Raw genomic sequence first — 26,870 nt, 5'->3', positions numbered from 1 at the left:
CTCTACTTATCCTGCAGGGAGTCATCTATGCTGCCAAGGAGCTGGACTACGAGATCAGCCATGGCCGCTACACCCTGATCGTCACCGCCACGGACCAGTGTCCCATCTTGTCCCATCGCCTCACCTCTACCACCACGGTGGGTGGGTGGGTAGATGGGACAGAGCCCCAACTTGGGGGTGGGGTAGGACAGGTCACAGAAAGGTCCTGTGGGGAAGCGGGGTTTCCAGGAGAAACGCCTAAATCCACGAGCCCTGTCCTGGTCTCAGCAACTCACCCAAACTTGCAGTGTGACTTTGAGGAGGTTACTGAACCTCTCTGCGTGGCTGCAGCTATCAGATAGATGATGACACCTGCCTTCCTCCCCTTCACGGGAAGGGCACAAACTCCAGTCAGACCGACAGGGGTTCATGTCCCTGATCTTCTACTTCCTAACTGTGTGACTCTGGGCAAGTCACTTAACCTCCCTGAGCTTCACTTTCCTCCTCTGTAAAGGGGGGATAATAAAAAACTGTTTCAGGGTGTGGGAGGAGCAAACGAAACCAGAAAAACGATGACCATAGTACAGCAATAAACAGAAGTTCATAGCATTATTATTAATAATATTATTATGCCCATAGAGAGACTTTGACAATAACAATAGCTTATCCACATGAATAGCTTAAAAAGCCCTCCCACATCCGTTAACCAGTATGATTCTTCCATCATCCTATGAGGCAGGATTATCAGATCCAGTTTACAGATGAACAGGGCTGGCTGGGGTGCGGTCCTGACTAAGTTCGCTCATCATCTCAGGTGCTTGTGAACGTGAATGACATCAACGACAATGTGCCCACCTTCCCCAGAGACTACGAGGGACCATTTGATGTCACCGAGGGCCAACCAGGACCCAGAGTGTGGACCTTCCTGGCCCATGACCGGGACTCGGGCCCCAATGGGCAGGTGGAGTACAGCATCGTGGACGGAGACCCTCTGGGTGAGTGGGGCCTGAGCTGGGTGATGGGGGTGGCATGACCCAGCGGGCCTCTCCCCGACCCCACTCAGGAGCAGGATGAAAAAGGAGGTCTCAAGGCAATTAGCCCCACCATTGTGCGATGGGGCCTCAGTTTCCCCACCCATAAGATGATGAAAGTAATCTTCTCCCAGGAATATGGTGAGAACACTCTGAAATCTGGGAGCAGAGGCTGGTAGCCTTGGAAGGTCACAGACTCCTTTGAGATAGAAAACACCCCTGTGTCATACCCAGAGAAAAGGCTCCAGGCAAGAGGAAAGACGAGCACCCTTGCCCCAGACCTTCAGGACCCCCCAAATGCACACATGCAGGGAGCACCCAGATTCTTCTGCACATCTCATCATCCCTTAATAGCCTTCACAACTAGCCCGACTGTTCTCCTCAGTTGAAGAGCAGGGCTTGCCTGGCCAGAGCAATTTCTCAGGACAGTATTTACTCACTTTTGTAGAGCAGGAATCCCAAACTCAAGGCCTGCTGGGGCCATGCAGGGAGCACACATGGGAGAAAAGGTCTGGGCAAGAGAAGAGGGAGTGGCGGGGGCTGCAGCAGCCACAGCTCCGCTCTTGCCGATTGTGGTCAGGTTGAAATGCAGGCCCCGGGGTTGGGGCGGGGGAGCCCTTCCCATTTTTAAAAGAAATGCTGGAAATCCAAATCTTTGTGAAACATCCTGATTTTAATTGAGCACTCAATAAGTATGTATTGAGCATTTGCTGACCACATTCCAGGCGCTGAGGATACAGAATGGTAAAAAACAGATACAAATCCCTGCCCTTATAGAACATATGTTCCAGTTGGAAGATACAGGCCATGAACATAACTGGTTAAGCAGACGACTTAGTCTATTGGGAGGTGCTAAGCGCTACGGAGAAATATAAAGCCAGGAGATGGGGAATGCCAGGGTGAAGGCTGCAGTTTTAGAAAGACTGCTCAAGGAAGACTTGTGCAAGGAGGTGACATTTGAGCAAAGACCTGAAGGAGGTGAGGAATGGGTCATGTGGACATCCACGGAAGAGCATGACAGATAGAGGGAGCAGCAAGTGCAAAGGCCCTGAGGTTGGAGTGTGCCTGGCTTGTTCACAGAGGAGCAAAGCGGCCCAGTGGCTGGCATGAAGCCAGGCAAGGGGAAGAGTAAGAAGAGATGAGATCAGAGAGGTAATAGAGACAGATGTTGGGTCCTGTAGGCCATTATGAGGACTTGGCTTTTTCTCCGAGTAACATGGGAACCATAGGAGAGCTTTGAGCACAGGAGGGATGTGATTTGACTTAGATTTCAACAGGAGCACTCCATTTCCTGAGCTCAGACCAGACCATAGAGGTTAGGGAATGGCTGGTAGGAGCCTGTTGCAGTCACTGGGGCTAGAGATGGTGTAGCTGGGACCAGGGAAGCGGCGCTGGAGATCGTGAGAGTTCTGGTATATTTCATAGACGGCCAATAGGACATGCTGACTGATTGGATGTGAGATGTAACCTAAAGTCAAGGATGACACCAAGGTTTTGGCCTGAGCAGCCATGCTGTTAGCAGATGGGAAGACTGCAGCAGGAGCAGGAAAGGTGGGGCGATGGGGAGGAGGGTGAGGTTAGGTTTGAGATGTCAGATAGGCCTTGGATATCCAAGCCAGGAGTTCAGGAGAGAGGTCTGCAGTGGAGAGATGTATTTGGGAGTAGCCACCCCAGAGATATTTAAAGGCATGAGGTGAGAGGAGTGCACTGACACAGCAGGCAGAGGAGAGGCTAGAGAACCTGGGGTGAATTTTCAATTAAGAGGCTACAAACACAAACCACTTCTGTAGGGCCCGACGTGGAGCCCCTGCTGTCCAGAGCTTGCGGTGGGCCACTCTGTTCTGACATGTCACCCTCTCATGTCCCAAAAGTCCTTTCCCTGGCCAAGCACTGTGCCTTCCTGCTCTGCCTTTCTCCTGTGCTCTTGTCACACACACGCCCAGCGGTTGTCTCATGTCACGGGAGCCCTGCTCCTGTTCGGTAGGATGCCAAAGTCTGCTTGACAGGTGGCTGCTGGGTGGGCAGCTGAGCCCCTCCCAGGAAGGGACCCTCTCTGCACCCGCCTCCAGGGTGCGGGGCTCACACTCATGCCCAGCAGACTGCAGACTGCTCCCTGCCACGGGCCTTTGCTGTCCTGAGCAGAACCTGCCAGGTTAAGTGCACACAGGATCGGGGCCAGCCTAGGGACTTGCGGCCTCACAGGGGCAGGCAGAGAGGCAGGCCCCTGGGGCAGTGAGAGGGGTCAGGAGTTTCCCCAGGCTGACCCGGCCTGGGGCTCCCTCCCGCTGGAAAGGAAGAGTAGACATTCACAGCCCAAAGGTAACTTGGGGATCACCAAGAACTGCCCCCGCTCCAGAGGAGATAAGCAGAGGCTGGGCGGGGTGAGGTGGGTGACCTAGTGCTGTGCTGCAGCGGCTCGCACAGGTCGCGACATCCACTCCCCACCTCTCTCCTCACCTCCGGGTTGTCTGACACCATGTTGGTAATTTGAAAAACTGACAAACACTATAAATCAGGGCTGTTTTCCTGGAAAGCCAGTTGAGCAACACCACGGGTGAAAGGATGTACTCCAAGCCACCCGGCTTCAAGGTCACCTTCCCACCTTCCCACTGCAGCCTGAACCTGGAGGGGGCTCCTGCTGGTGGGAAGACATCAGGGCTGCCTAGGCTCTTATAAGCCCCACTAAGCTGTGAGGAGGCACGTGGTCAAAGAGCAGTTGGGAGGACTTCCCTGGTGGCGCAGTGGTTAGGAATCCGCCTGCCAATGCAGGGGACACGGGTTCGAGCCCCGGTCCGGGAAGATCCCACACGTCGCAGAGCGGCTAGGCCCGTGAGCCACAACTACTGAGCCTGTGCTCTAGAGCTCACATGCCACAACTACTGAAGCCTGCATGCCTAGAGCCCGTGCTGCACAACAAGAGAGGCCACTGCAATGAGAAGCCCGCGCACCGCAACGAAGAGTAGCTCCCGCTCAACACAACTAGAGAAAGCCAGCGCACAGCAGTGAAGACCCAACGCGGCCAAAAAAAAAAAAAAAAAAAAAGAACGGTTGCGAAACAGGCCATGTCACTTGCGCCTCTCCCCCCTCTATCCTGGCCTTCTCAGAACCTCCAGCGGCCCTTTCTGGTCAGGTCCACTCATTGGACCCCTTTCTTACATCCTCATCTTCCATGTAAGCCCCCAGCTCCTTCACAGGGCTGCCTGAGCTCCCTTTCAGGATGCCCCTAATGATACAAAGAGCTGCCGTGGGTCCAGCATACACGAGGTGAACTGGGGCTTGTCCAGTAGCAGCACAACCCTGCTGTGGTACCTCTTTATTAGCCCATTTTTCAAATGAGAACATCAAGGCGAGATTTAATCACATGCCCAAGGGCACATAGAGCAAAGTCAGCATTGCAGACCGGGATATGACTGATGGGAAGCCTCTGCTTTTGATCCTCTATCTCCAGAAGGAGTGGAGTGTTGGGGGGTTCAGGCCCCGGGGCAAGCTGCTGAGGAGGGCATTTTGCTGTCTGGGGGCCTTTGACCTGCCTACCTCCCCCACTGAGCTGACCTTGTGGGGGTCTAGCCTGGGCCCAGCCCCCAGCACCTCAGGCCTGCTCAGGCAGGCTGCCTTCGGAACCTCTTCCCTTCCATCAATGGGGTGGTTCGCTTTGGAGAGAAGGCAGCTGGCCATCTGCTCGCACGTGGCCAGGGGCTGAGACAGGGCTGGGAAACCCCTAGAAAGGGAATCCCCTGTTCTTTGGAGACCTTGGATGATCAGCTTCAGGAAATCCTGCTTCAAGTGGCTTCCGCCCCTCTAAGCAGGGTGTAGCCCATAGGACTGCTGGGAGCGGAAGGGCTGGTGGGAAATCCCAGCTGCAGTTGGGCCGCGGAGGGGCTGTTTCGGTAAATCAGAGCCGTAGGAGCTGGAGGCAGGGAGTTGTGAGGTAGGTAGAAGCAGGCAGAGAAAATTGTTGGGGAGCTCGGGCCTCTGTCCTTGCTGCACCCTTGCGTGCTGTGTGTCTCTGAGCGAGTCATTGCCCCACTCTAAGCCTTTTCCCCCAGATGCCGAAAGGGAAAGTGAAGGAAGTAACTTTCTCACTGTTCCCAGTTCCTGGGGGAACGCAGAGAGGTGACCCCCTCTTCCTCACACTCTCCCCTCCTCCCTCGTTCATCCTCCCTCACTTTCCTCAGCCCCCTGAGCACTCCTGTCCAACTGGGACCCCACTGGCGCCCCTGTCATCCTGCCCCTCTGCTCTTCTCCTCCACCCCTACCTGTTCTTACCCCTCCCACCCTGGTCAGCTCTGAGTGGTAAGTCCCATGGATGTAGTGAGCTGAGATGCAGAGCCCTAGGTTCGAGTCTGGGTTCTACTGTTTACTTGCTATGGGGGTTCTAACAAGTCATCACCCTTCTCTCCCGTTTCGTTTTCCAAAGGACACGGGATGGTCTCTGAGGTCTCCTCCAGTTCAGAGCCTGAGAATCTGAGGTTCTTGCTCTAGACATCCTCAGACGTCTGGCCCCTCAGCCAGGCCAAGACAAGGATTGAAGCCAAAGGGCCAGCTGAGGGTCCTCAGCAACCTCAAAGAAAGGAAATCAGGTCCACCTAGGCGCCAAGGGATGGCCATAGGCCTGGGAGAGCCCTGGCTGCGCTCCATGTGGCTCCATTCAGGGCTGAATGGAGGGCAGTTGGGGGCTTCCCTGTCCCTAATCCCTCCCGCTCCGTCCTGCCCCGGTGCCTCACCACTAGCAAGGAGTCCCTTTGGGGTTAGCTTTGCCCTTCCCCAATATGCTGTTTTACAAGATGTGGTATCTGGAAAGGATCGCACCTGACAAAGCTTCCGACACCTTCGTTAATTGATTTCAGATCAATAGTGGTGACAAAGAGAGTGCTTGTGTAGAAAGGGAGCCCTCACTTTTTCGACATAACCGTCCTACCCAAGGTGGGTCCCTGGCCTGGCATCTCAGGCCCAGCAGGGCATGAGTGGGCCCCTGCCCGCTTGTACCCCTAGGAGTTATCTGTTCTCCTGCCTCCTGCACTTCCCAGCCCTCGGCAGGTCCCACGAGGGTCTGAAGCCGGGGGTGCTGGAAGGCCCACGCCCCAGCTGCCCCTGACCCTGGTGAGTAAGGCTCAGTAGAGGAAGCAGGGGAAGGCCTGGGCTCTCCACTACTCTTGGCCATCCTCAGCTGACCCTGGCTTCTCCTGGGTGACACCAGGGGAGTTTCTGATCTCTCCCGTGGAAGGGGTGCTGCGGGTCCGGAAGGATGTGGAGCTGGACCGGGAGACCATTGCCTTCTACAACCTGACCATCTGTGCTCGAGACAGGGGGGTTCCCCCGCTCAGCTCCACGGTGAGTCTGGGGGCCCCATTCCACCGGCTTCACCTCCCTGCCCCCTAAACTCTCCATAGAGACTCCTATAAACGCTGCCGCCTTCGTGCCCATAGCAACCTCAGGCTGCTCTAAAGCCAGTGCAGGCCTCAGGGCCCCTACCAGACCTGCAAGTGCCTCGTGAGGCTGGACCTGGCGCCTGGCAGCCTCCCTGGGGAGGCTGTGCTGTCAGCCAGGCCTCTGCACCTGTCACTGCCATTTCCAGCCCGCCTCTGCCTCTATTTTTCCTCCTTCCCTCTTACCCTCGTTTTCATCCTCTTGCCTTTTTTGTTATCATTTTCTTGGGCTTCCTCTTTCTTGCCCACGACGAGCTGCACCTTTCCTTCCTCCGTTACCACCGCTTTGCTGTCCCGCTCCACCTGCCTCCTTGCCTCTTCCTCGGCCGCCATGTCCACCATCCCGTTCTCTGCCTCCCCTCTCTCCTCCATCTCCCCCGCGCCCCCTTTTCTCCTGGTCCTTCTCCTTCACTTCCTCCTCTTCCCTGACGTGCCCCAGATGCTGGTGGGGATCCGGGTGCTGGACATCAACGACAACGACCCCGTGCTGCTGAACCTACCCATGAACATCACCATCAGCGAGAACATCCCCGTCTCCAGCTTCGTCACCCGTATCCTGGCCAGCGACGCTGACAGCGGGTGCAACGCCCTCCTCACCTTCAACATCACCGCGGGCAACCGAGAGCGGGCCTTCTCCATCAACGCCACGGTAGGGCTGGCTCTGACCCCAGGGAAGCCCCCAGGATTTTTCCTAAAAAACAGGACCCTGCCCCAGGGGCTTTTCTACTCTGCTGTCTGGGCTTCTGTTGGTTCCACTTCCTCCTCAAGTCTCTACCCTCCACTGGGATGTGGGGTCTCTGTGGGAAGCATGGAATCTAGGATTCCTAGGGGAGCCACTTCTGGGGTCCCTGTCACCCCAAGGCTTGTCGTGTGCAGGGATGGGACCAGAGCTTCGGTACCACTTGGTTTGTACCAAGATGCACAAGAAGTCCTCGCTCGACCTCTTGGAGTGTTACCGGCTGCTGTCGCCGTGGGGTCCTCAGAGGGACCGTCCCTTTCAGGCAGCACGACCTGGGCATTGGTGGGTCGCTCTTGCTCTGGCAAGGCCCTGCTGGTCCATTGTGGTCCTTCTAGACCGTATCTTTGGTGATTGAGGGAGATCGTTCATGGCCATTCCTACAGGCGGAGCAGTTGGGCCTCCGTGGGCCAGAGCCCAAAGTAGGGGACAGGTCATTGCTCAGCTCACCAGCCTCTGCATCCCAGACAGGGATCGTCACTGTGAACCGGCCCCTGGACCGCGAGCGGATCCCGGAATACAAGCTGACCATTTCCGTGAAGGACAACCCAGAGAATCCGCGCATAGCCAGGAGGGTAAGGCTGGAGGGCGCCGTGGGGAGCAGGGCCGGTGCTGGCTGTACCCAGGCGGCACGGCCCGCGGGTGAGAGGCACAGGTTTTGGCGTAAGCGAGGGCTGGGTTCAAATCCCACTTCTGCCTGTCAGTGGGTGTGTGGCTTTCGCAAGTTGTTGTCTCCCAGCCTCCACTTTCTCTTCTGCCAAATGGAGACATACCTACCCCAGGATCGTGGAGAGGACTTGAAGGAGCCAATGTCTGTCAAGTCCTCGGCACAGTGCCTGGCATATGGCAAACGCTCAGTAAATACCAGCTATCGTCTCTTCTCCCCAAACCACAGATACTTGGGCACACACGACAGCAGTGTCAGGGGTGGCAGTCGGGGGGACACACGTACACAAGCACGTACTCTGGGGTTCTGAAAGGGTTGCGTTTTCCAGGTGGCTTTTCCCTCAAAAGCCAAAAGGTTGGCTCTCTTTACTAAGAGGAAGTGGGTATTGCAAAGCAAACAGTCCATTTGGGGGTAGGAATCAGCCCTCTTCCCAGCCCATGAGATGAGCCTAGGTCTGGCTCATCTCAGCTCTGCTTCTGACCAGTTGTATGGCTCAGCCCTTTCCGGGCCTCAGTTTCTGCATCTGTACAGGCCGAGGAGACTTCGGGCTGGAGGTGCAGGCCGCTGGCGTCTCTCATCCCGTGCTCCTCGCCTTCCTTCCTTCTCTCACGCCCTCCCTCCTTCTTTTCTCTCCCTCTGTCACTCCCCCGCCTCTGCCTGTCCTTTAGGAGGGCCTGGGTCATCCTGGAAAGCAGCAGCATTGGGTGGTGGGAACCCGGAAGCTTGGAGGCTGGTTGCCACTCTGCTGCCAACTTACCACGCGGCTGTGAATAGCCAGCCCCTCTCTGGGCCTTGGGTCCCCCACCTCTGCAGTGGAGAAGCATCCGGGGCACTGGGAGGTTCTAAGAGATAGGATAACTGTGGTTTTTGAAAGGGATGAAGTGCAGCACTGAGTGGAAGTTTGGATGAACTCTGACCAGGGCACCAGGCGAGCCAGGAGGGTCTGGAAGCTAAGACTCATCTTCCTGGCTACAGTCCTTCCTTACCACGAGATGGAGCATGATTGAGTACCGTCCACCTCCCTTCCCCTGTGAACTTCACAACATCTCTGCGAGGGACTTAACATTCCCATTTGTCAGATTGGAAAACTGGGGCTCAGATAGAGGGAAAGATTTGCCCAAGACCACCCTGTGAGCTACTAGCAGAGCAGAGGCTTGAACCACAGGTCTCCGGACCCGTGGCGGGGGCTTTTCTATCATCTACCTCTCTGCTTTGACCCCCGCCCTCCTTCCAAGTCCTTCTCCCACTGGAGCGCTTTGCTAGAACGTGGCCCACAAGCTGTCCCCCCGCCGTCATGCCTCCCACAGGATTTTGACTTTCTGCTGATCTTCCTTGCGGATGAGAACGACAACCACCCCATCTTTACTGAGAGCACCTACCTGGCGGAGGTGATGGAGAATTCTCCTGCTGGTAGGTGCTGGGCCCACCTGGGGACTCCTGCTGCTTCCAGGCACCCCCTGGGCCCCAGATGCCTGAGGACCTCCCTTGTGCCTGGTGGAGGCCCAGCTGAGGCCTGGCTGAACACAGACCTGGCAAGTGCAGAAGGGTGTGGAGGGGAGAAAGAGGCACAGCTCCGAAGGGCTGGTGGGCCAGGGCTGCCAGGCCTCTTAGGGGCCACCAAAGAGGCCACAGGTCAGGTTGGATGTGGTCATTGGTCTCCAAGGCTGTCTGAGAACAGCCCCACTGCCCCTCCTCGAGGGGAGTTAAGGTGTAAGGACTACCCAGGAGGGGAATAAGCCTACTCCTCCCTGCTCCCTCCACTCCAGGAGCATAGGGCCCCCTAGAGGCTTCTGAAAGCTCAGGGAGCATCTGTAATCACGGGTGGGGGGCCGGGGCCCCTCATAGGTCAGCGTGGCCCTTTCCCCACACGCATGCGCTGACCAGCCTCACCTCCCTTCCAAGGGACAGAATCTCCCCTTCGCTGTCTCCCGGGGGAGCCCCTCACTCCTCCTCCAGCCTCCCCCGCAGCTTGGATTCTAAGTCGGAAAGGGATGAGCTGAGATACTCCTTGTCTCTGGCTGGGTGTCTCCGCTGAAGGAATTTGAAACTGCCTGTGCATGTGCTCACATGTGTGCAGTGCACGTCCACGTAAGGCATACACACACAGGCACATGGGTGCCCGCACAGTGCACTCCGTGTGCAAATATGCCCACCTGCAGAGGCAGACAAGTGCACAACCTGGGGACTCCCAGGCCTGCAAGTGCTACAGCGTGAGTGCTCGTGGCCGTGTGAACACAGAGTCCTGCACACACACATGGGTTCCTAGCCATGTATAGTCGGACAGCTGTTAGAGCATTGTGGACACACATGCGTGGACAGGCTGGGCTGGGGGTGCATACCTAGCCAGGGCCCCCACGTAGTGAGGGGACATCAGGGAGCCCCCAGACCCTCCCTCGGAGTGGCCAGCCTCAAAGGCTGCTGGGAAGGCAGGCGTGCTCCGGGCGGGCCGGAGGGGCTTGTTCACCACTGTTGTGTTTTCTCCCCAGCAGGGCTTTGAGGCCGCTCCCCAGGCGTCTGCGTCAGTCTGCCAAGGCTGCCGCAGCCCGGCCCAGGGTCTCCCACCCCGTCCACTTCACCTCCCTCCCTCCCTCTCATCCATCGTCAGCCATGGCTCACCGGGACTGGGGGGGGAGGGGGAGAGGCGGGCAGGGGGCCGGGTCGGCCCTGCAGTGACCCATCTCCCCCGGCCCAGGGACCCCGCTGACGGTGCTCAATGGGCCCATCCTGGCCCTGGACGCAGACCTGGATGTCTACGCCGTGGTGACCTACCAGCTGCTGGGTGCCCAGAGCGGGCTCTTTGATATTGACAACAGCACCGGTGAGGCCTCTGCGCCACTCCAGCTCTCCCGTCCTGGCTCTGGGTACTCCTGCTAGGGTGACCCCACTGCTAGATCTAGGGTCTCCATAGAGACCCCATTCCTCACAATCCCCATCTTACAGCTGGGTTAGGCCACCCGGGGGCCGGGTAGGAGGAACCAGGAAGACACTTGGGGTCAACAGAAGGGACCTGCTGGTGCATAAGCTCTCAGGCTCGGCAGAGAGCATCCCCAAACCCACTCCCCCATCTCCCCTTCCCCAGCCCGGAGAATGGGGCTCCTCGTCTGCCAGAGGAAGCCAACGGTCTGTCCTCAAACCAGACCCAAAGCTCCCCAGACAGAGACTGTGTTACATCAGTCTGGTCCTGGCCGACTGAGTGACAGGTGACAAGGAGGGGTATACTAGCACCTCTCTCAACAGAGCGGGTCAATCCTCCAGCCTGGGTCCTTCATCCCAGGCGGGACTCGGGAGAATTGCAGAGGGCACCTGCGGAAGGGACAGGCACGGAACACTGGCACCTATGGGACCTCCCTAAACAATGGTTGTTGAGCCTTTGGGGAAGAAAGTCATTGGGTTGCCTTTTCTGCTCCTCTTTCACATCGGTCCCCATCAAGCCTTATCTTTCTCTGTCCCCTCCCTGGTGGTTCTCACCCGGTCTCCCACTGCATCTCTTTTCCTTTGTATCTCCCCGGCTGGTGGCGCTGGGTGCCAGGCGTGGTGACGGTGAGGTCAGGTGTCACCATTGACCGGGAGGCCTTCTCACCTCCCGTCCTGGAGCTACTGCTGCTGGCTGAGGACATCGGGCTGCTCAACGGCACAGCCGACCTGATCGTCACCATCCTGGATGACAATGACAACTGGCCCACCTTTAGCCCTGCCGCCCTCACCGTCCACCTGCTGGAGAACTGCCCACCAGGTACGCAGGGGCAGGCCCCAGGCCCCAGCCCCCAGGCAGGAGCTGGCTGGTGGTCTGTGGGGATTGGAGGCAGAAGTCACGTCCAGCGGGGAGAAGGATGGGCAGCAGGGTGGGTGGAGAGGGAGTCAGGAGACCCAAGTGCCCCTCACCTCCCTTCTCGGACCCACAGCGTCTTGTCTGCAAAATGAGATTATTAAGGTATGTTCCGTCCGTTTTACTGGATGGAAGAACTGACTGTTTTAAAATCAAAATAGGATTAACATGATTCCCATCAAAATCAAACATGATTGGGGAGATAAATTTGATTCTAATGGTCATCTGGAAGAAAAAGGACATTTTGAAAAATAAGTATAATAAAGCCAGATTTGTCTTACCAGATATTTATAACATATTACCAAACTACAGTATTTAAAACCACGTGATATGAACACAAGACTCTGGGGCAAAGTAGGCCAGCAACAGATACCGGTAAATTATAAGGAATGTAATATGCGATAAAGGAAACAATGAAACCAATAGTGAAAACTATTTCGTGTGCAAAACATCTCTTCTTATTTAGTCTAGATTCTCACCCCATATCAGACACCAAAAAGAAACCCAAAGACATCCTAAAGGAGCTGTAAAAGAGTATAAAACGTTAAAAAATAAAAGAAGACACTTCGGGTGACTATTTATCTGATTTCGGGATAAGAAGGTTCTAAACATATAAGAAACAGAAGAACGTCAAAAAGGAAAAATACTAAATTTTGGTGCATATGAATTTTAAACTTCTTTACATCATTTAATTATAACCAGTATCGAAAGGCAAACAACAAACTGAAAAAAAAAAAGGTATTTGTCACAAGTTATCATAATTATACAATTTATATAAATGGACAAAAATGGGCAAAGGACAAAGGCCAACACTTTGCAGAAGAGAAGATGCAACTAATCATTAAATTATTAAAAACTGTTCGGTCTCACAAATAATCAAAGAATGCAAAATAAAATAGGATACCATTTTCCTAGAAAATTGCAAACATGCAAAAGGCATAAAAGATAGATACTTATTTACAAAATCAAAATAGACTCACAGATTTTGAAATCAAATTTGTGGTTACCAAAGGGGAAAACGGGGGTGGGGAGGGATAAATTAGGAGTTTGGGATGAACAGATGCACACCACTATGTAAAACAGACAAACAACAAGGACCTATATTCAATATCCTGTAATAACCTATGATGTAAAAGAATCTGAAAAAGAATATATATACGTATACGTATCTCGAAATATATATCTGAATCACTTTGCTGTACACCTGAAACTAACACAACATTGTAAATCAACTATACTTCAATTAAAAATAAATAATTTAAAAATAAAGTAGGCTTTATATATAACAATAAAAACAAAGGTAGATGCTGGCAAGGCTACGGTGGGAAGAGGCCCTTGTGAACCACCAAGAAAAGTATCTCGGTGTGGTGTTTTTAGAAGAAGCCACTGTGCTCAGCTGCTCCCCATTCCCACCCCCACAGGATTCTCAGTCCTTCAGGTCACAGCCACAGATGAGGACAGTGGCCTCAATGCGGAGCTCGTCTACCGAATAGAAGCTGGGGCTCAGGACCGCTTCACCATCCACCCAGCGACTGGTGTCATACGTGTCGGCAATGTCACCATTGACAGAGAGGAGCAGGAATCCTATAGGCTGACAGTGGTGGCCACCGACCGGGGCACCATCCCTCTCTCGGGCACAGCCATCATCACTATCCTTATCGATGACATCAATGACTCCCGCCCTGAGTTCCTCAACCCCATCCAGACGGTGAGCGTGCTGGAGTCAGCTGAGCCAGGCACGGTCATTGCCAACGTCACCGCCATCGACCGTGACCTCAACCCTAAGCTGACGTACCACATCATCAGCATCGTGGCCAAGGATGACACTGACCGCCTGGTGCCCGACCAGGAGGACGCCTTTGCCGTGAATATCAACACAGGTACAAGGGCCTGCTCCCCTCCAGCCTTCCTCCTGACTCCCTGCCCCAGCCTCCTGGCTCTCTGCTTTCTCCCTTACCCTCCTTCTATCGGTTCTCTTGCTCTGTTCCTCCCTTTCCCTCAGCTGCTCCTTCCTCCTCTCGTTTCCCCACTATTGACAGCACATCCTTCCCTCTCTCTGCCGTCTCTCCCCTGGCTCCTTCCCTCTCTGCCTTCTCTTCTTCCTTCTCCCTTGACTAGCTCCCTCTCTGTCTGCTTCTCTTACTCTACTAGTATTATATGAGAGTGCCCATGTCACCGCACTCCTGACGGCATTACATATTACACAGTTTTCGTGTTTGTAATTTCATAGGTAAATGGCATCTTGTTTTTTTTTTGTTTTTTTTTGTTTTTTTTTTTTTTTTTTGCGGTACGCGGGCCTCTCACTGCTGTGGCCTCTCCCGTTGCGGAACACAGGCTCCGGACGCACAGGCTCAGTGGCCATGGCTCACGGGCCCAGCCGCTCCGTGGCATGTGGGATATTCCCGGACCGGGGCACGAACCCATGTCCCCTGCATCGGCAGGCGGACTCTCAACCGCTGCGCCACCAGGGAAGCCACGGCATCTTGTTTTAATATGCATTTCTTTAATAACCGGGTGGTTGAACACTTTCTTCATATATATCCGGGCCATTTAAGTTGTCTCTAAGTTTCCTATATATGTATATAATACAGAAAAATATATATGATATATATACACACATACATATTTCTATATTACATATGTGTGTGTATACCCTTAATGATTTTCTTACACTATCACAAAACAAAGTGAACTGTGGCTTATCTTTCATGACTTACGCAGCTTATTATAATTTTGATGGTTTTACCATTTTTCCAAAAGCTCAGTGTTTTGGCTCCTTTGGGGAGTTAAGGAGGGGACATGGGACAAACTTACAGGTGTCTTCTTGGAAGGCCCAGAGGAGTGACAGAAAAACTAACATGGTTATGAAAAAAGGCTAAAAATCATTGTTATTCAGAGAAATGCATAGTGAAACATCAGTGAGATATTGGTTTTCCGTATGTGATTAGCAGACATTAGGATGCGGGACAGTATTGAGTATTGGTGACAATGTGGGGACATCCTATGCTGCTGTAGGAATTTTGACTAATTTCACATCTAGACGGCAATCCAACACAAAGTACACTCATACCCCGTGACCCAGCAATCCTGTTCCTGGGTATACGTGACAAGGAAACACTCAGGTCGATAATGGGACTATCTGAGGATGTTCACTGCAGTGTTACTGGTGACAGGAACTTGGAGGCAACCAAGGCATCCATCACTGGGATGTTGGAGAGTAAAATGTGGTGGGTGCACATCATGGGATACCAGGAAGCTGTTAGGAGCAACAGATGAGATGCACACAGAGAAACATGGGTAGACCTTAAAAACAAGTGCTTACGGAAAACAATAAGAAATAGAATGGGTTATATATACCAGAATCCCATCGCATAAATGTAAAATACATACACAAAAACAATACATGATTTTCGGGAACACCTTCAAATAAAAAATACACTTTAATACGTTGCCCAAGGGGAGAGGAGTAGGAGAATAAAAGGGAATAGATACATACATAAAACAAGAACAGTGCCCGTGACCATAGTGTGCAGTGAACCAGAGAGTATGATTAACTCAGTATGCCTCTGAGGAAAAAGGAAAAAGGAAGACAGGAAAACCATGAGCCACTAGGAGGAATTAGGTAGCTTAGTCATGTGTGAGGTTAGCAAAATTCCTGCTGCAGTGGTTTCTCAGGACCATGGAGAGCTACTCCATGACCCAGCCCAACTTTATGCTGTACTGTTGCCCATTTTTTTCTGTCCTCCCTCCCTCCGACTGACTCTGTTCTCTTCTGTTTTCCTTTCCAGTGTCTTCTCTGCCCCTCTTCCTCATGCTCTCCCCCTCCCTTGCTCACCTCTCTCTCCTTTCTTCCTGCCAGAGCCTCAGCCCTCTGAGTGTGCCTCTCCAACTGGGTTCCCACTTGCTCCGCTGGCTTCCTGCCCCTCTGCCTCTTCCCGTCCACCCCATCCCTCCCAAACCTACAGCCCTGGTCAGCTCTGAGCCCTTCCATCCCCCACGCCCTACTCTGCTCCCTCCCCTCTGCACCCTGAACTAACTGACGTTGACCCTCTTCTCTCTTCCTCACGGCTGGCAGGCCCACAGGTTTGAGCTCTGATTCTCTGTCACCTCCCACCTCATCTCTTCTCTGCTTCACCCCATCGCCTTCCTCCATACTCACCGCACCCCTACCACCCTTCCCACCCCGTGGGGCCTGGGCCAAGGCCGTGGCTCAGCCTTTGCAGACTGAATGCAGCCACCCTCTCCCCATCCTCGCTCCCCAGCCTCGGGGGACGGGGAGCGAGAGTAGGAAGAGGAGGAGGAGGAGGAGGAGGCGGCGGCCCAGGGTAAGTGACTGCCCCCTGGCTGGGGCCCCGAGGAGGACAGGAGCTCAGCAGAGGGATCTGCCAGGGGGACAGGAATCCCAGACACCCCAACGCCTGAGAGGGAGCTAGGAAAAGAGAGAGGAGGTTTCACCCTAGGATGAGGCCAATGGGAAGAAGAGCCACCAGGCCCTCAAACTGGCAGGAAGAAGAGAGGTCCCAACAGAGCCAGGCTGAGATGGGCAAAACTCGTTCTGTCCAGTTCAAGCCCAAGCCTCTGGAGAGCAGGCAGGGGCTTGGGGAGGCGTTGGGTAGGAGAGAAGGAAACAGCTCCTTGCTAGTACTGCTGTAGGGCGGTGCTCCTTTCACGGTGCCCCAGGCAGCCCAGCCCTGTCATGTCCCACGTAATCAAGACAAAGGGGTGGGCCTTACTGTCTAGGCTGTGCCACCACTGTCCCCTCCAGGGAACCCCCTCAGGGCTTCTTAGCTGCCTTGACCTTCCTTTATGCTTGATCTCCCTAGAATACAAGCATTTTTTAATCTTGATAAAATACATATAAAATTTACCATCATAACCATTTTTAACCATAAGTTCAATGGTTGTGGAATACAAGCATCTTTTTTTTTTTGGCCACGAAGCGTGGAGTCCTAACCACTGGACAGCCAGGGAATTCCAACAAGCGGGGGTTTGTTTGTTTGTTTGTTTGTTTGTTTGTTTGTTTGTGGTATGCGGGCCTCTCACTGTCGTGGCCTCTCCCATTTCGGAGCACAGGCTCCAGACCCCGCAGGCTCAGTGGCCATGGCTCATGGGCCCAGCCGCTCCGCGGCATGTGGGATCTTCCCGGGCCGGGGCCTGAACCCGTGTCCCCTGCATCGGCAGGCGGACTCTCAACCACTGCGCCACCAGGGAAGCCCCCAACAGGCATTTTTTAAACAAGCAATTACATAGCACTTTTTCTAAGTGCCAAGCACTGTTCTAAGCCCTTTACAAATGTAAATTCAGTTAATTGTTATAATCCTCCAAATAGCCCTCTGTGGTAGGTACTGTAATTATCCTCATCTTACAAATGAGGAAACAGAGGTGTAGAGAGGTTAAATAATTGCCCGGCTAGTAAGCGGTGAGTGAGGGGCAGAGTGACGTGCCCCCAGCTTGCAGACGGCTGTGGTGTCATCCCAGCCAAAGATGAGACCGGCAAGTCCTGGGTCCTTTGGCGATCATTGCCCTTGGTGGGGATTGGGAGGGTTGGCCAGGAGCACCCCTGGGAGGCCCAGATTTTAGGGGGTTCCCCTTGGGCTGAACCTGACCTGGTCTGGTCTACAGGGTCTGTAATGGTGAAATCCCCCCTGAACCGGGAACTGGTTGCCACCTATGAGGTCACTCTCTCAGTGATTGACAATGCCAGCGACCTACCAGAGCTCTCCGTCAGTGTGCCAAATGGTAAGGCTCCCCACAGGCATCTCCCACGTGAGCCCGTAGAGAGACAGGCCCAGAACCGGCACAGGCCTGGCCCCGGGGGGGAGCAGCGGGACCCAGCTACGGGGCTGCCAGTCGTCAGGCCGCAGGGGTGGAGGGGAGGTGGCAGCTACAGTGAGGCTGAGGGGGGCCCTGGGTCCCAGCTGTCAGGCAGAGCTCAGCAGTGGGGGATCCAGAAGCCCAGAATTGTGTGTGATCTTGAACTCCAAAGGCTCAGAGTAGGGAGAAGGCTTGGTAGAGGCTGGAAGGGGACTGAGAAAAGGATGGGTTGACAGAGACTTAGGTTGGAATCCCATTGTCAGAACTGGGAAGCAGGTTGTGGTTGGATGTGAGATAGGAACTTCAGGTCTGAAAAGAAGCCACCTGGTCAGGCCAGAGGAAGCAAAGAGCAAGGAAAGGTGAATTGAGGCCACAGACACCACCCTGGCACCACGGCAGAGAAGAGAGGGGCACGCATGCTGCCTTCTGCAGCTGGGCACAGGCCACCCCGCCTGCAGCCTGAGCCCGGACGGGCTGCTCAGAGGCACTGGATTTTGTGTGGGCCAAGCAGGGAGTGGGGAGGAGGGTGTAGGGATGGGGTGGCCTCACGTGGACTCTGCCATGAGACAAGGACAGCTGCTGGGGTGGGGAGATAGGCCTGGCAGATACTGGCTTATCTTTACAGCCCAGAGGCCCAAGTTTTCAGGAAGGAAGGGCAGACCTGGTCTTCTCCTGTGGGTTGGCCAAAAAGTTCATTCAGGCTTGTCCGTGGCATCTTACAGAAAAACCCGAACGAACTTTTTGGCCAACCCAATCCTTGTCCCAGGCTCAGAGAGGCAAAGGGCCCAGGCTGGTTATATAGAGGGAACAACTCAGAGAGGAAACAAAAGGCTGAATCATGAAAAGGGTCTTAAAGATCATCTTAGTCCCGTCTCATGGGACAGGTTAGGAAACTGAGGCACAGCGAAGGCCAGGGGTTCCACCAGGGTTACCCAGCCAGTTGGCAGAACCCGAGCCCCTTTCCCAATGGAAGAGTGAGTGACCACACCGGAGGCGAGGGTCACGTGCCATGCCACCACCTGAGGCTTGGGGCAAGCTCTAGGGAGCCCCAGGGGGACTGTGAGATGCTGCCATCCCCTCTGGGTTTGGCTCAGACTTAGGAAGGCCTGGCCCAGCCACACTGGGGCCCATTCATGCCACCCTCACCCCCTGCCTCCACCCCAGCCAAGCTGACGGTCAACATCCTGGACGTCAACGATAACACGCCCCAATTCAAGCCCTTCGGGATCACCTACTACACGGAGAGGGTCCTGGAGGGGGCCACCCCAGGCACCACGCTCATCGCCGTGGCAGCCGTGGACCCCGACAAGGGCCTCAATGGGCTGATCACCTACAGCCTGCTGGACCTGATACCCCCGGGCTATGTCCAGCTGGAAGACTCCTCAGCAGGTAGGTGGGAAATCCGCCAGAGGAGGGTTGGGGAACATGTGTCTGTGCCTGCTTAGCCTCCGAGAGGGACCGTGGCTCGCTTCTCACCCTCCAGTTGGGGCCCCTCAGCGGGCTAGGCCAGAGCCAGTATGGCTAACATTCTAGTCACTCCCAGACGCCCAAACTACAGGCAAGGACAGAGTGCCTAGCTCTGGGTCGGGATGGAAGCCCCTTTCGGTGTCTGCTGGAAACCTGGAATACTCCATCACCCTCCCTACCATCCAAGCTCCACAGTTAGTATCACTCAGGGGGCAAGAAGCCCAAGAGGGAATTGTCCCAGAGGAGGTCCTCAGCGTGTTAGCGTACATGCCTTTGACTTGTGAATAGGAGAACAGCTGGATGCCAGTGATTCTCGGCCCCCTGGCCTGGGCAGTGCTGCCTGGCTACCCTCCTCCTTCAAGGGACCACACTCGTCCCTCAGAGCCCCAGATCCCTCTCTTCATACTTCAGAGAGCTTCCACGAGTGAGGGGTGGCCAAAAGGGCAGAGGGTGTCTCTGTGTCTTAGGCAAGGTCATTGCCAATCGGACGGTGGACTATGAGGAAGTGCACTGGCTCAACTTTACCGTGAGGGCCTCAGACAATGGGTCCCCACCCCGGGCAGCTGAGATTCCTGTCTACCTGGAGATTGTAGACATCAATGACAACAACCCCATCTTTGACCAACTCTCCTACCAGGTGGGTGGCCAGGCCAACAAATTGGGTCTGGGACCTGCATCCGTTCCTTGGCACCTTTGGGCATCTCCCACTCCCACCCTGCCAGCCTTTAAGTCCCGTGGGAATGACCACCCATGAGTAGCTTGATGCCCTGGGTTGTCTGCATCAGTGAGTTTCTCGGGCAAGGGCTGAGACTCTAGGACTGACCATGGCCCATGCTTTCTCCCTGCCCACTGGGCTCCAGGGAGCCATCTTTGAGGATGCTCCTGTGGGCACAGTCATCCTGAGAGTCACTGCTACTGATGCCGACTCAGGCAACTTCGCCCTCATTGAGTACAGCCTTGTGGACGGCGAGGGCAAGTTTGCTATCAACCCCGACACAGTGAGTGGGCAACGGAGGGCCTGGGTTTGGGGAGTGGGGAGTGGGAAGGGCCCAGGGTCACAGGCTGAGAAGCCACCAAAAGTATTACAGTCATCCCCCTGTTTCTGGGTCCTGCCACCTGGACATCTATAGCCTCAGAGGTCTTTCAGCCAAGTTGGCAAGCCCTGGTCTCAGAGTCCCAGACATCCTGTAGACTGCGGCCTTTCTGTCCCAGGAGACATGGGAGGAAGTGGCCAGAGTCTTTTGGAACTAGCCCCTTGTGGGACAAAAACTGAGATGTGTCTCCACCAGACCGGAAGACTTGATTCAAGTCCATGCGACTGCTTTTTGAAACTGTCAAAAATAGGAAGCTCTGCGGAAAGTGGGAGCAGTATTTGAGCACCTACTGTATACATGGCCCCATCCTCAGTGCTGGGAGAGGGAAGAAGCACCCATGGACATAGCCCCCATGCTCCCATGGGTCTCAGACTTGTAGGAATGCAGAAGTTCAAGAGAAAAATGGGTGATGATTTTAAATGTCGGCAAATTGGTTCAAAGTTGCTCTTGCAGTACAGCGAGAGAGCCCTGTGGCCCGGGGGTGGCTGGCCAGGCAGGGCCTTCCCCAGCTGTGGGGCTGGAGCTGGACTCTCCCTCCCACCGCCTGCCCACATCCCCCTGCACTCTGCCCTTTCAGCAGGGTTTCTCTCCTTCCTCTTGGTGTGAACAATAAAACACACTCCTGGCCTGGCACCATGAACAGTGAATACTTATGGAGTACTACTTTGTACCTGGCCAGGTAGTGAGCTCCAGCCTGGGCCATTCATCGCATCTCCAGGTGAACTGGGGTAGTAAGGACAAGAAGAACCACTAGAATGAGAGCTGCACGGGGCACAGGGGCTGTGGTCTCTTCAGTGCTATATCTCCAGAGCCCAGAACGGTGACTGCACATAGCAGATGCTCAATAAATACCTGTTGAATTGATGAAGGACCTGACTCCACCCTCCCCCTACTAGGGTGACATCTATGTTCTGTCCTCTCTGGACCGGGAGGAGAAGGCTCACTACATCCTGACTGCCTTGGCCAAAGATAACCCTGGAGATGTAGCCAGCAACCGTCGAGAAAATTCGGTGCAGGTGAGGGACCCTTGCGTGGAGCAGAGACACTAAGGACTGCCATTGTGGAGGCAGTAGGCAAAGCCTTGAGAGCATGGCTGCTGCAGGGCAGGAACAGAACCACCCTGGCCCCTCAAGAGGTGCGGTGGCAGGAAGGAGAGGCAAGAGCTTAGCTGGGGGTTCACGATGGCTGTGGCTCAGGGAGACGGGGACTCTGTAGGAGAAACTTCTTGTGTCAAACCCCTGCTAAGGCAGCTAAACATACCTGGGTGTAACCCAAATAAAGGCTGGGGCTCCACATGGCCCAGTGTCTCCATGCTGTCCCATTGAAAGAAACACGGTCCAGCAACCAAACATAATTATAAAGCATTTATCTTTATGTCTCTTAACATTAATGAGGAACTTTGGTCTTCAGAACAGTGAGAGAATAAATTCCTTATTTTAGGCCAAAAAAAAAAAAAAACATTAATGAGGGATCAAATTCACAACCCCATTTCCATTCCAGGTCTACTGTCCACACAGTTGCTCTGGGGAGGCCAGCATCCCACCTTTAGGCTCTGTCCCCATTTCCATCCAGAGTCCCACACCTCAAGACTTTGCTTTCTCTTTCTTTCTCCCCCTTCTTTCTGCCCTTTCCAGTCCTGTCTTTCTGTATTCAGTTCTTCCAATTCTCAGCAATAACCTAACCATCCAAAGACAAGTCTCCTGAAGGGTGGGGAGGTGAGAAGCTGGGTGGGCAAAGAAGAATTCTCTTTGGCAGGTAGGCAACCGAGCTGGGAGCGCTCGCACATACCTGCATTCTGTCCTGTCACAGAGGCACGTGCGGTATTGGGAAGAGCACAGTATTTGTAGTCAGAAGCCTAAGGTTCCACTAGCTGAGTACACTGCATTTGTCATGTAACCTCTCCGAGCCTCGGTTGTCAAAGCTGCAGGGAGTGCAGGGCAGGGGCAGTGACGATGATGCCTCCCTCCCAGCCTGGCGGTGAGTCCAGGAGATGCGAGGTGGGAAAGCGCTTTGTGCCCTGAAAGGGGTTCATGGCTGTGAAGGGCTCTGTTACGGATGCAGCCAGGCAGGGCCACAGCAGCCAGGGAAAAAGGGCCTCCTGGTGTATCCACAGGACCTGCCCTGGGCTCTGGGGTCAGCAGACAGAGCCCAGTCCCAGGCCAGACACAAATCCCAGTCAAGAGGGGCGTCCAGAAAGTAGAGTCAGATATATGGGGCCACTGTGGGAAGGAACAGAGGACAGAGTAGGAGCTATGTGGGGAGGAGTCCCCGCTTCAGGACCCAGACACAGATGACCTGTTAACCACGGTACGAGTTGCTGAGCATTTACTCAGGCCAGGGACTGCGCATAGACCATCACGGACAAGCCTCACAAGCCCCTGAGAGAGAAAATCCTATTGTCCCCAACGTACACCTAAGGAAACTGAGGGTCAGGGGGTTAAATCAATAGTTTGGGGTCAGACTAAACAGTGGGCACTGTCCACCTCGGCTTAATCCTGTGTGACCGGGTCACCGGAAGCAGCCCCCAATGTGCTCCTGACCTTTGAGCTCACCCTCCCCTCCAGGTGGTAATCCAGGTGTTGGACATCAATGACTGCCGGCCACAGTTCTCCAAGCCCCAGTTCAGCACGAGCGTGTATGAGAATGAGCCAGCGGGCACCTCCGTCATCACCATGATGGCCACCGACCAGGATGAGGGCTCCAATGCGGAGCTGGCCTACTCCCTCGAGGGCCCGGGCGTGGGTACGTAGCCTGCTCCCCACCAAGGATGCCTCAGGGGGTGGGAGGGGCAGGCTGCCTTCCTGCAGCCCCAGGCCAGGCGTAATAGGAGGAAGGATGGGAAGGAGGTCTCAGTTGGAGCCATGCCCTGCTCTCCTGCCCCCACCTGCCAGAGGCCTTCCACGTGGACATGGACTCGGGCCTGGTGACCACAAAGCGGCCACTGAAGTCCTACGAGAGGTTCAACCTGACCGTGGTGGCCACGGATGGCGGACAGCCCCCACTCTGGGGCACCGCCATGCTCCTGGTGGAGGTCATCGACGTCAACGACAACCGCCCCGTCTTCGTGCGCCCACCCAATGGCACCATCCTCCACATCAAAGAGGTACTGCTGACCCCCGGGGCCTCCTGCTACCTACACCCCCTTCCAGTATTCAGCCCGCTTCTCCATCCTGCAGTCATCCTGCAGCCTGAGAGGGTAAAGGGGCCCCCACTGCAAAAGCAGGGAAACTGAGGCCAGAGTAGGGAACGGGCCAGCTCAGTGCCACACAGGGCAGTATTGAACAGTCGTTAGTAAGAAGGGCTGGGCCAGCAAAGGCTCTTGGATTCACATCAGACTCTATCGCTTACCAGCCAAATGACCTTGAGCAAGTGACTTCTCTGAGTCTGTTTTTTCATCTGCAAAGTGGGACTTATAATAGTAGATGCCCCATCTCTTGCTCCTAAACGTCTGCAAGAAGGACAGTCTCCCCGCAAGTCACTTCCCCTACACTTGTCTCAAAATAAACACATAGCCCCTTCCGTCCGTCTGTTGTTCCTGCTGATACCAGTGTGGAGACAGCCTGGGACTTGAGGATGTGCATCAAAATAAGAAACAAGGGGAAGTGGCTGAGCTTCTGACCACCTCCAATTCTTCTTTCATGCCTTGCTCTCAGTTGTCTTGTAAAGATGGGGAAGTACTCCTTTGACTCCTGCCCTTCCCCTCCTTCCTCTCAGCACCCAAGCCCAAAATGCTCCTTGGTAGAATACTTGGGGTGTCTCCCACTTGTTCTTTGCTCCCCAAACTTCAGCATGTCTCCACATCTCAGAATGTCAGTGTTAAGTCCTTGCTGTCACTCTATCTCCTCTTTGAGGTCCCACAAGAGAAATTTCTCCCAGGGCTGAGCTCTAGGAAACTCTATGCTTTTACCTTGTGATTTGCCCTTTCCTGTGTCTACTGCAATGATGCAGTGGCCCTCTTTGCTTTGCCCACTAGGGAGCTCATAGTGGTCAGCCCACCGTGAATGATGTTGCAGGGACTTAGCACACACGCCTTATCTCCCATCCCTCAGTTTCCATCTTCCTGCCAACCATGGTTTTTCTTTACCCTGATTTTTTTTTAACTTATTTACTCTTATTGTTGTGTATGCATTCTCGTAAGCTGCCTCAAATCTTTTTTTGTAGCGTGAGGCAGGGTATCAATTAATAATAATCTAGTTCTTTTGCACACCAAAGCCCCCCCTTTTACTAAGTTTTTTCCCTTCAAGGGGTCCCTATTTTGAAAGGTTCATGTCTTCCAAACAACCAGCATTTGTTAAGGAATTATGTCTGTCATCCCACTTTCTGTCAATTAGATGTGACTGCCATTTGGAGTTTCTGATTGTCGTGATCAATGAGGTAAACAGTGAAACCATGCTGAGCTGATCATTTTTGAACTAAAAGCAAAGAAACTTGTTTTTTTCTTGTGCCCTTGGCAGCCTTTTCATGGGTCAATGTCTGACGTAAATTGGGTTTTTTGATATCTCAGACTTAACTCGAACTCGGGAGGCTGAGGCAGAGAGAGGTGAAGCGACATGTCTAGGTCACGTGGTGATTTAGTAACAGATTAGCATGCACGTGTCCAGTCTCTAGCCACCATGTCATACCATGTCACCCTACCTGCATGCCCCCCATTTTCAGGTACCCCGTTGGGTGGATGGTGTTGTTTGGGGATACCTAGAACTTCTGTGATTGGGGTAGAAGAGAGCAAGACAGACCTGGGAACACAGGGTGGCTGTGGCCTCAGCTTTGGGATTCCCCTTCTGTCTTCTAAACCTCAGCATGCAGTGGGATCGGAGGGATGGGATAGCCCCCGGAAGGGTGTCGCCCTGAGAGAGTCTGCAGCATGGTGGATCCCAGGCTGGACTTTCAGTGGGCAGTGGCCTTAGCTGGGGGTGGGGTGAAGGGATGTTCTAGCAGATGCTCAGACTCCAGGAGAGTCCAGCCAAGCAGACAGGCGTTTCCTAAGGATGCTGAAAGGTGGCGAGGACATTCTGCTAGGGGAGGAGAAAGAACAAGAGCTCCATCGGGTCTGGGAGCTGGGATTCTCTCAAGATGCCCCAGGAGCCTCCCTCCTGTGCCCCCTGCAGGAGATCCCACTGCGCTCCAACGTGTACGAGGTCTATGCCACAGACGAGGACGAGGGCCTCAATGGGGCCGTGCGCTACAGCTTCCTGAAGACAACAGGCAACCGGGACTGGGAGTACTTCACCATCGACCCAGTCAGTGGGCTCATCCAGACCGCGCAGCGCCTGGACAGAGAGAAGCAGGCAGTGTACAGTGTAAGGGGGTGGGGCATGGCATGAGGGGCGGGGCCAAAGAAGAGACTGCTCTGGGCACAGGACCACAATGTCCCCACCTAGAATGTCTGCGAGGGTAGTGACCTGTCCTCTGGGGATGCCTGCCTGGGGCCCTTCGTCTCTTCCTCTGACTGCACTTCTCCGCCCCCCAGCTCATCCTGGTGGCCAGCGACTTGGGCCAGCCGGTGCCTTATGAGACTATGCAGCCACTGCTGGTGGCCCTGGAGGACATCGATGACAACGAACCCCTCTTCGTGAGGCCTCCGGTGAGCTCACCCATCCCCTGCACTGGTCACCCACACAGGGACTCACCTGCCTGCAAGCACACACTTTCCTGTGCACACTGTGCCGTAGACACACGTGGTTACACGTGGAAACTGCACAGCACTTCACAGAATATTTATTGAGCAGCTACTAGGTCAAGGCATTATCCAGCAGTCAAAAAAGCAGACCAAAAAAAAAAAAAAAAAAAAAGCCAAAAAAGCTGACAAAAATGCCTGACTCGTGGAGCTGGTGTTCCCATGTTTGTATACGCGCTCACACAAGAAGCCTGAAAATCAGTTCTGCTTTAGCGAGCTGGGGCTGAACCTCTTCACGTGGACTCAGACTCTCTAACTTGGTGGTTTTTTCTTCTTGCGTGCACCTAGGATGTAATGTTCCCTGGAGACCGTGTGCGTGCGTGCGTGCGTGTGTGTGAGAGAGACAGAGAGCGAGCACGCTCAAGCTCATGCCCTCCTCATTCAAACATCCATCTAAGTGCTGGGAGACTTCAGAGAACGTGCCAAGCTCAGCCCTGCCCTCATGGCGGATGCCACGGGTGACACTCCCTGAGGGCAGAGCTGGAGTGTCTCCAGCCCAGCCCTTGCTCCCTTGAGGTTACAGCAATTTCTCTCGCCCCACAAGGCCTGGGCAAAAAATTCCCTCAGCACCCACAAAAACACTGCCTAGGGCCCTCTGGCAGGAGCCAGGAGCTCAGGCCTTCCCTTGGCCTCCCACGACCTCCCTCTCCCCCTGCAGAAAGGCAGCCCCCAGTACCAGTTGATGACAGTTCCCGAGCACTCACCACGTGGCACCCTCGTGGGCAACGTGACAGGCGCTGTGGACGCAGACGAGGGCCCCAACGCCATCGTGTACTACTTCATCGCAGGTGAGGCCTGACGGGGCTAGTGCCTACCTACCCTGGGGCTGGAGATGACCCAAATATGCCCCCGCCCTGCCCCTCACGCTGTGCCATGGTCCCCCCCTCAGCCGGCGACGAAGAGAAGAACTTCCAGCTGCAGCCCGACGGGCGTCTGCTGGTGCTGCGGGACCTGGACAGGGAGCGCGAAGCTGTCTTCTCCTTCATCGTCAAGGCCTCAAGCAATCGCAGCTGGACACCTCCCCGGGGGCACTCCCTAGCCCTGGACCTGGTCACTGACCTCACCCTGCAGGAAGTGCGTGTCGTGCTGGAGGACATCAACGACCAGCCACCACGCTTCACCAAGGCTGAGTACACTGCAGGTGCAGGGACCAGAG

At 54.6% G+C, this 26,870-nt stretch overlaps 1 protein-coding gene across 1 annotated transcript in view; it reads left to right on the top strand.

The window, feature by feature from the left end:
• Window positions 1–80: 80 nt before the first annotated feature.
• The window catches only part of LOC307175651 (cadherin-23), a 33,646-nt gene continuing 6,856 nt past the window's right edge, over window positions 81–26,870 (top strand). The window contains exons 1-20 of the mRNA XM_079900972.1: window positions 81–137; window positions 794–974; window positions 6,208–6,341; window positions 6,876–7,085; window positions 7,640–7,747; window positions 9,147–9,249; window positions 10,532–10,657; window positions 11,369–11,572; window positions 13,087–13,545; window positions 17,288–17,404; window positions 18,644–18,868; window positions 19,414–19,583; window positions 19,807–19,944; window positions 20,937–21,056; window positions 22,605–22,782; window positions 22,932–23,143; window positions 25,146–25,337; window positions 25,508–25,621; window positions 26,373–26,502; window positions 26,604–26,855. Coding sequence (XP_079757098.1) covers window positions 6,876–7,085; window positions 7,640–7,747; window positions 9,147–9,249; window positions 10,532–10,657; window positions 11,369–11,572; window positions 13,087–13,545; window positions 17,288–17,404; window positions 18,644–18,868; window positions 19,414–19,583; window positions 19,807–19,944; window positions 20,937–21,056; window positions 22,605–22,782; window positions 22,932–23,143; window positions 25,146–25,337; window positions 25,508–25,621; window positions 26,373–26,502; window positions 26,604–26,855 — 3,058 coding nt within the window. The 5' untranslated portion in view covers window positions 81–137; window positions 794–974; window positions 6,208–6,341. The remainder of the gene's footprint in view (window positions 138–793; window positions 975–6,207; window positions 6,342–6,875; window positions 7,086–7,639; window positions 7,748–9,146; window positions 9,250–10,531; window positions 10,658–11,368; window positions 11,573–13,086; window positions 13,546–17,287; window positions 17,405–18,643; window positions 18,869–19,413; window positions 19,584–19,806; window positions 19,945–20,936; window positions 21,057–22,604; window positions 22,783–22,931; window positions 23,144–25,145; window positions 25,338–25,507; window positions 25,622–26,372; window positions 26,503–26,603; window positions 26,856–26,870) is intronic.

This window comes from Stenella coeruleoalba, assembly GCF_951394435.1.
Source record: "Stenella coeruleoalba genome assembly, chromosome: 16".
In the NCBI taxonomy this organism is placed as follows: domain Eukaryota; kingdom Metazoa; phylum Chordata; class Mammalia; order Artiodactyla; family Delphinidae; genus Stenella; species Stenella coeruleoalba.
This window is presented reverse-complemented; position numbering and strand designations above follow the sequence as displayed.